General features: G+C 44.0%; 1 protein-coding gene across 1 annotated transcript in view; it reads left to right on the top strand.

Annotated features, from left to right (window-relative positions):
- Nucleotides 1–463: 463 nt before the first annotated feature.
- LOC126470703 (inhibin beta chain-like) overlaps nucleotides 464–8,953 on the top strand; it is a 30,540-nt gene continuing 22,050 nt past the window's right edge. Inside the window, exon 1 of the mRNA XM_050098705.1 lies at nucleotides 464–712. Coding sequence (XP_049954662.1) covers nucleotides 464–712 — 249 coding nt within the window. The remainder of the gene's footprint in view (nucleotides 713–8,953) is intronic.

Here is an 8,953-nt window from a genome sequence, read left to right as displayed (position 1 = left end):
ATGCTCGTACCTTAGTTAGGAGTCTGCAGTGGGGCACCGAGTCAAACGCTTTCCGGAAGTCAAGGAATATGGCATCCGTCTGATACCCCTCATCCATGGTTCGCAAGATATCATGTGAAAAAAGGGCGAGTTACGTTTCGCAGGAGCGATGCTTTCTAAAGCCGTGCTGATGCATGGACAGCAACTTCTCTGTCTCAAGGAAATTCATTATATTCGAACTGAGAATATGTTCTAGAATCCTACAACAAACCGATGTTAAGGATATTGGTCTGTAATTTTGAGGATCCGTCTTTCTACACTTCTTATATACAGGCGTCACCTGCGCTTTTTTTCCAGTCCCTCAATACTTTACGTTGGGCACGATCATATATGTTTTTTTTTTTACTTACTTGCTGTCTCTATTTAGACAATAAAAATAACAATTACAGTTCATGTGTCCAGACAACTAACAACTGTACTCTTTATGTTTCCGGGTCACACCTTAAATGGCCAGACCCTTCTTGAATTCTCTCGATTTCAAGAAATGGAAGGGCAAGGAGCTGGCCCAGAACTGCGGGTGAAGGCTGCTGCTCTGTGGGTCCGCGTCGCCTTCCGCCCTTCGCTCCCTAAGGACCTGAGGAGCATCCCTGACAAGAACCTTACGCTCTGGCTGTTCAAAGTAACCAAGCCGGCCACTGTATCTTTTACCAATGACACGCACCTGAGTGGTAAGGTACGTTGTCTCACAGGGGTTTTCCATTTCATTTACTAGTTATACATTTCACTGTCGTTTGAAAGTGTTGTAATTTAGAGATGACAGCTTTCTCTTAATTAGTTGTTACACTACTGGCCATTAAAATCGCTACACCAAGAAGAAATGCAGATGATAAACGGGTATTCATTGCACAAATATATTATACTAGAACTGACATGTGATTACATTTTCAAGCAATTTGGGATCATAGATCCTGAGAAATCAGAACCCAGAACAACCACCTCTGGCCGTAATAACGGCCTTGATACGCCTGGGCATTGAGTCAAACAGAGCTTGGATGGCGTGTACAGGTACAGCTGCCCATGCAGCTTCAACACGATACCACAGTTCATCAAGAGTAGTGACTGGCGTATTGTGACGAGCCAGTTGCACGGCCACCATTGACCAGACGTTTTCAGTTGGTGAGAGATCTGGAGAATGTGCTGGCCAGGGCAGCAGTCGAACATTTTCTGCATCCAGAAAGGCCCGTACAGGACCTGCAACATGCGGTCGTGCGTTATCCTGCTGAAATGTAGGGTTTCGCAGGGACGGAATGAAGGGAAGAGCCACGGGTCGTAACACATGTGAAATGTAACGTCCACTGTTCAAAGTGCCGTCAATGCGAACAATGGGTGACCGAGACGTGTAACCAATGGCACCCCATACCATCACGCCGGGTGTTATGCCAGTATGGCGATGACGAATACATGCTTCCAATGTGCGTTCACCGCGATGTCCTCAAACACGGATGCGATCCTCATGACGCTGTAAACAGAATCTAGATTCATCCGAAAAAATGACATTTTGCCATTCGTGCACCCAGGTTCGTCGTTGAGTACACAATCACAGGCGCTCCTGTCTGTGATGCAGCGTCAAGGGTAAACGCAGCCATGGTCTTAGAGCTAATAGTCCATGCTGCTGCAAACGTCGTCGAACTGTTCGTGCAGATGGTTGTTGTCTTGCAAACGTCCCCATCTGTTGACTCAGGGATCGAGACGTGGCTGCACGATCCGTTACAGCCATGAGGATAAGATGCCTGTCATCTCGACTGCTAGTGATACGAGGCCGTTGGGATGCAGCACGGCGTTCCGCATTACCGACCTTCATCAAAGTCGGAAACGTGATGGTACGCATTTCTCCTCCTTGCACGAGGCATCACAACAACGTTTCACCAGGCAACGCCGGTCAACTGCTGTTTGTGTATGAGAAATCGGTTAGAAACTTTCCTCCTGTCAGCACGTTGTAGGTGTCACCACCGGCGCCAACCTTGTGTGAATGCTCTGAAAAGCTAATCATTTGCATATCACAGCATCTTCTTCCTGTCGGTTAAATTTCGCGTCTGTAGCACTTCATATTCGTGGTGTAGCAATTTTAATGGCCACTAGTGTATTTACAGGTACACTGTGATTCATTGATCTTTTTTCTGACATGCTAGTGAATACATTGTACGCACTGCACTTCATTACAGAACGTGTCTGTGGTACCATAGGGGCATGTTCAAGACCCATTTTCTTAGCCCGCACGAGCCGCTACTACGCCTTTTCATAGAATTTTTCCTCAATTGTTACAATTAACCGACTCAAGAATTGATTATAGTTTAGTTTTTGTTTTTCAATCTTTCCATTCACCGGTACCACTCACTGACAGCACTGTCACATCTTCTATTGTACAGGGTGTCCCAAAAGGTAAGTTATAATTTCAGTGTCATAAGACTCGACCTTAATTAACTTTGAGAAAAAAAGTTTGGCTGATGCACCAACTCAACAACATTTTTTTGTGTTAGATAATGATTAACTGTTTTACCTTTACAAGTGACGTGAGCAACATAACTGAAAAAAGTCTTTTTTGTTGTTGAACGGTGGCTGTAACACAACAAATGAATCAAAAAATTGATTCTGTACAGGGAAAGACACAGTGAATGGCTTGGTTTATTGATAAGAAGTCAGACACCCAAGTTCAGAGGAACAGATAAAAACGCTCTCAGAGTATCCGGTGCATTGTCGTACCAGGGATTCCCAGTTCTTTTGATGCCTTACGAACAGACTTCCGTGGTGAACGCTGGAAAACCTGTCGAATTATCTGCGTATCTTCGTCACTTCTCTTTGCCCTGCCTATGTGGTGCCTCAGATTCTCACTTCCTGTTTCCATGAAGCTCCTGTGCCATTTTCTTTTTGTTGCCTGAGAGGATGGTGGTTTCCCGTATTCCGTTTGGAAATTTCTCTGAACCTGGGTATCTGACTTCGTTTCAACAAACCAAGAAACGAGCCGTGCCTTTTCCTGTGCAGACTCCATTTTTCGATTCATTTATGGTGCTCCATCCACCTTAAAACAATAAAGAAAAAATGTTTCTTCGTTATGTTGCCCTTGTTACCTAGAAAGCTAAACATTTATTCATTATCTCACATAAAAAATCTTTTTGAATTGGTACATCGGACACACTTTACTTTTATTTCTCTAACAAGCGGGGACAGGGTGGTTGTTCTTGTTGGGCATGGCTGAAAAACGAAAATAGCTGTCGTCTAATTTACGAATCGTCACAGCTTTGTGCTGACTTTTCTTTTGCGGCACCATGAAAAATGTAAATCATAATAGGTAGACAAAAATTGAACATCCACTCTTTCAGTACACAATTCGAGTGTCATAACGACAATGTCATCTGGCCCTGTCGATTTGATAGAAATAGGAAGAAAATACCCCTCGGCTTTGCAGTCATTGAAAACTTACTTGAGCAGAATGGGACAACAGCTTTACTTTTCTAACGTTATACTGGGCTACACCTCTTCACCCCAATAAGGTAATGGTGTTATTGTCCCCTTGACCTACATCTACATCTATACTTGGCAAACCACCTTCGTTGTATGTCGCAGTGTAACACTATCATTTCCACTGTGCCTTGTTCTATGCTCTGTAAGAGTTAGAACGCCTCTGATGTTACTGTCATGGACATTTCGCGATATGTGGGAGGAAGTGTCACGCTGCTTCACACTTCCTCGAACGTACGCTCGCAAAATTGTAACAGTAGATCTCTGAGTTAACGTGCATTGCCTGTCTTGCAGTGACTACCATTGGAGTCGGATGAACATCTTCTTCACTCCCTCGTGCTCATTAAACGAACCCTGATGAAACCTGGTGATGTTCTTCGGATTGTACATATCGCCGCTACTAACCCAACATAACAAGGACCCCAGTCTGATGAGCAGAATGTAAGAATCGGCCGAACGATGGTTTTGTAAACGACCTCCTTCGTGGATGAAACGTATTTCCTTAGGATTTCTCGAAGGAATTTCAGTCTGGCAGTTTTTCCTAGTTATGTCGTCGTTTCAATTTAAATAGCTCCGGATATACACAACTCGTTATGTAATTCCAACGACAATTTCTAGTGAACAATCGTCAGATTGTGTAATCAAATAATAAGAATACTTTCCGACTGTTTACGGGCACTGAGTCACATCAGTTTAGGGCGAGAATCAGCTGGTAGCCGCCGCAACAACAATTAATTCTCTGCAGTCTTCCTACAATGCGCTACGGTTTCCTGGCGTTGTGAATTCCTATAAACACAGTATCATTTGCGAACGCCCGCATTAACACACACATACGCACGTACACACACACACACACACACACATATACATACACACACACACACACACACACACACACACACCACACACACACACACAGAGCCGGCCGGTGTGGCCGAGCGCTTCTAGGCGCTTCAGTCTGGAACCGCGCGACCGCTAAGGTCACAAGTTCGAATCCTGCCTCGGGCATGGATGTGTGTGTTGTCCTTAGGCTAGTTAGGTTTAAGTAGTTCTAAGTTCTAGAGGACTGATGACCTCAGATGTTAAGTCCCATAGTGCTCAGAGCCATTTGAACCATTTTGAACACACACACACACACACACACACACACACACACACACACGCACACACACACACACACACACACACACACACAATTATACATAGAGGGCGACCAAAAAGCTTTCGTTCGAACGCCATAGGGTCCAGAATCAGTATGCCAATCAGGCAAAATCGCCGTGAGCATTGAAGGCAATCGTCCGAATTATGCACCAGGTTGAACATTTCCGTTTCGCACCCAAGATGGCTGCCAAGCCGGTAACACCGTGACGTGGCTCCGCACTTCGATGCAGTTTTCTTAGGTTAAAACTGAGCAGGAACAGTTGGTGTTTACGTCCGCATGTGCCGGGAGTGTTTTTTCACACAGTGTGTTTATTAAACTTTCTGGCAGTTTAAAACTGTGTGCCGGATCGAGACTCGAACTCCGGGCCTTTGCCTTTCACGGGCAAGTGATCTACTAACAGAGCAACCCAAGCACGACTCACGACCCGCCCTCACAGCTTCAGTTCCGCCAGTACCTCGTCTCCTACCTTCCAAACTTTACAGAAGCTCTCCTGCGAAACTTGCGGAACTGGCACTCCTGGAAGAACGGACGTTGCGGTCCCGAGTTCGAGTCTCGGTCCGGCACACAGTTTTAATCTTCCAGGAAGTTTCATAGCAGTGCACACTCCACTGCAGAGTGAAAAGTTCATTCAGTATGTTTATTGCTTACTCGTTAGGTATTGTGATTTACATACGGAGAGTGAATAAAGTTTTGTGGTTATTCATACGTCGGGGCGCTTGTACACCGAGGGAGCGGAGGGCTCGCCGCCCTTCCGCCAGCCCTGCGCTTGTCGGTCTCTCGCATCAGCCAGTCGGTTCTCACGCGTCAGCACGCCGCGCCACGCCTTGCCTCGCAGCAATGCACCGATTTCGCCGTGAACGGCAACGGCAACCGACGCGTTAGCAGCCTTCAGCTGTTCTTGTTCGCCTCGCGCATCTAAACGGCTGTCTCAGCGAACGAAACCAAACGATGGCCTTGCAGACAGCATACCTCCGTACTACTACTGCTGCTGTTGCTAATAAACATTATTGTGGGAGGCGAGTGGACCTTAGAAGCCTGTTTAGACTCATAGAAGACTTATGTCAACACAAAGGCGACGCTAACTCTCAACAATTCGCACACTGAAAAACCTAAGACGTGTGTGTCGCATTTCTTTGACTTTGCCGACTCCGTCTCCACGTTTAAGCGTAGACACGAAAAATTCAGTGACCCGAGCTGGCAGCAACCGCAGCAATTCCCAGCAGTGGTAGCGCCACATCGTCAAGGGGTGAAAATAACGCACGTAATACTGGTGTAGAGAGGCGAAGTAATTCTGCGGATATGACACTTGGATGCGACAACAGCAGACAAGATCGCTGTAATTGATGACATATTGCCTGAATTTGTAAGCGAACTAAGACAGAAGAGGGCAACCACTGCAATCTCAGCTAATGTACGAAATAAAATATGGGCGTTTGCTCTTACACGGTGTAAACTAGTAGACCAAAACGAACAACTTCGTAAAGAGGCTCACAGAGTGCGGAAAGAACTGGCCGTTGCCAATGCCCCAGATTCGCAGCACAAATCCAGCGCCTGGAGGAAGAAACAACAGACCTTAAAGAAGAGAATCAAAGACTTGAAATAGAAAACAAGCCCGTTCCACTATCTTTTGCGGCAGTCACTGCAGACGGCATAACACATAAACCAATAAGGAAGGTTGAAAAACACATTGAACAAGCTAAAGACAAACAGAAAGTGTAATTTTGTTTAAATCAGCAAATAATCACGACGTAAAGGCTGTAAGAGAAACCCTAACAAAGACTATCAACCCTAGACAAGATAAGATCAAAATCGAGGCCATTAGGTCGACAGTCCGCAGCTCGTGGTCGTGCGGTAGCGTTCTCGCTTACCGCGCCCGGGTTCCCGAGTTCGATTCCCGGCGGGGTCAGGGATTTTCTCTGCCTCGTGATGACTGGGTGTTGTGTGATGTCCTTAGGTTAGTTAGGTTTAAGTAGTTCTAAGTTCTAGGGGACTGATGACCATAGATGTTAAGTTTCATAGCGCTCAGAGCCATTTGAACCATTTGAACCATTAGGTCGACAGCAAATACAGTGATTCTGGAAGTAGAGACATAAGAGGATGGAAAAAAATCATGAGAAAACTGCACAGCTAAAGAATAACAAGTGTGAGGAGCTCCGAACACTTAGACTACTTCTGGCTGTCTATCAGACACCTGCTACATTAACACTTAAGGACTTCCTACAAGAACTTTACGAGATCAACTTGAGCAAAAATATTTCAGAGGAAGAATTTAAGGAAGAAGTAGCAATACAATTCAAGACAGGACCAAAGGGGAAGCGGCCAGTTAAAAACATAATTTAGGTCTCCCCCAGGGTTCGTCAACTCGTACTCCAAAGAGTCAGGGTCTACATACAGTTCGAAACACTGACCATTAATCCTTTCTGACCTGAATTATATTCTACCACTGAAAATTTTTTTCTTTCAATTTATGTGATCTTTAGGATACAGTGAGTAAGAATTTTAATCGTATTTTTGAAAAATATATTTTGGTGTAAGATTTTTGAAATGACTCCAGTTGAAATCATTGGAACAATGGTGTGACATGTGAGAGCAAAAACATGATTCAAATGGCTCTGCGCGCTATGGGACTTAACATCTGAGGCCAGACCCCTAGAACTTAGAACTACTTAAACCTAACTAACCTAAGGACATCACACACATCCATGCCCGAGGCAGGATTCGAACCTGCGACCGTAGCGGTCGCGCGGTCCGAGACTGAAGCGCCTAGAACCGCTTGGCCACTTCGGCTGGCATGCGAGAGCAAAAAAATAAACATTTTTCCTTTTGACAGTTCACGTTTTATTTAAGCAAAACTACGCACATTTTACAAAATACACATTAAATTATGGAAATTTGAATTTTTTGTTACAGCAACATTTTTTTAGTTAATACGTGGCAACAATCAACATATTACATTAAAATCCCTGAAACAGTTTGTATCCTTGTTAAGGCAAACTGAGACATTGCATTTCATACACTTCATCCTAGAATAGCTTGTTATCCACAATTTACGTTTTACTTTGTCAGGGAGGTGTTCTGGCCAGTGGCCTATAACATCATAGTGTACATTAGCAACTGGACGATTCGCTTTACCTGTTCTCCTCTTCTTCGTTGGATTTGGACTTGATGAACTGGCTGGACGCCCTCTCTTTTTTGGTTCTGCATTACCCCTCTTCAAAAGACCTTCTGCAATATCACTGACAAAATCAAGTAGTGGTCTGTATTTTACATTTTTTGTCCACAATGTCTTCTGTACAACAGACCGCCTTAACACATGTCATGTTGACAAGATGAAATATTATTCTGAGGTAGAACCGATGCCCCTTGAAATTTGTTCCCTAGAGTTGTACTAGCATGTCATGTAGGTCAACACCCCACATAAAAGTGTTGTACTCTTTTACTATGGCAGGTCTAGGGGCATTGACGTATTGCTTAGCAGCAACTGACCATCGTCTTACATCTTCAAGGGACTCTTGACTTTTATATGAAGAAATAAGGTGGATTCCCTTATTGTCAAACCATTTTAGCAACATGATGTTCTCATTTGTCTCTAATCTGTAATCATTAGACCCTTGACCAGTTTGTTTCAAAGAACAATCTGTTTGCAAAGAGCACTCTGCCAGTCGATTCTTTGACAGAGTTCCCACCATGTAGATTCCCAGCTTCTTTAGCTCCATAGCCAAATAATAGTAGGCAAACCAATTGTCAACAAATAATTTGTAGTTTTGATGTTTAGACAAATTATCTACAAGCCTCATGATGACATTACCACTCATATCTAAAGGGCCATCTTCCACTTTTGTCCCTTTACCCACATATATTTCAAAATCATACACAAAGCCACTTACTCCAATCCGTGAAAATACTTTCACTCTCCATCGGTGTGACTTGCTCTTCATATATTGCAGCATAGATGTATGAGACTTCAGCGAGATCATCATCTCATCTACTGAGTTGTACTCCTCTGGCTCAATTTAAAAAAATATATATTTCTCAGAGGATCGACAAAAGGTCTAATTTTGGACAATTTGCCATAGTCTTTGTGTTCTCTTGGTACCATGTTATCATTATTGTTTAGTGTAAATAAGTCCTCAACTTACAAAATCGATCTCGTGACATAGTTCCTGCTATAGGCTCATAACAGGTAGAAGCAGCCCAGTACATCCTATACTTTGGCATTGGAACAACTCCAGCTAAAATATGGATTCCAAGAAACTGTGACACCTCAATTGTAGATGTGTCTATGGACTACCCTGT

This window comes from Schistocerca serialis, chromosome 3 (genome assembly GCF_023864345.2).
Source record: "Schistocerca serialis cubense isolate TAMUIC-IGC-003099 chromosome 3, iqSchSeri2.2, whole genome shotgun sequence".
Lineage (NCBI taxonomy): Eukaryota > Metazoa > Arthropoda > Insecta > Orthoptera > Acrididae > Schistocerca > Schistocerca serialis.
This window is presented reverse-complemented; position numbering and strand designations above follow the sequence as displayed.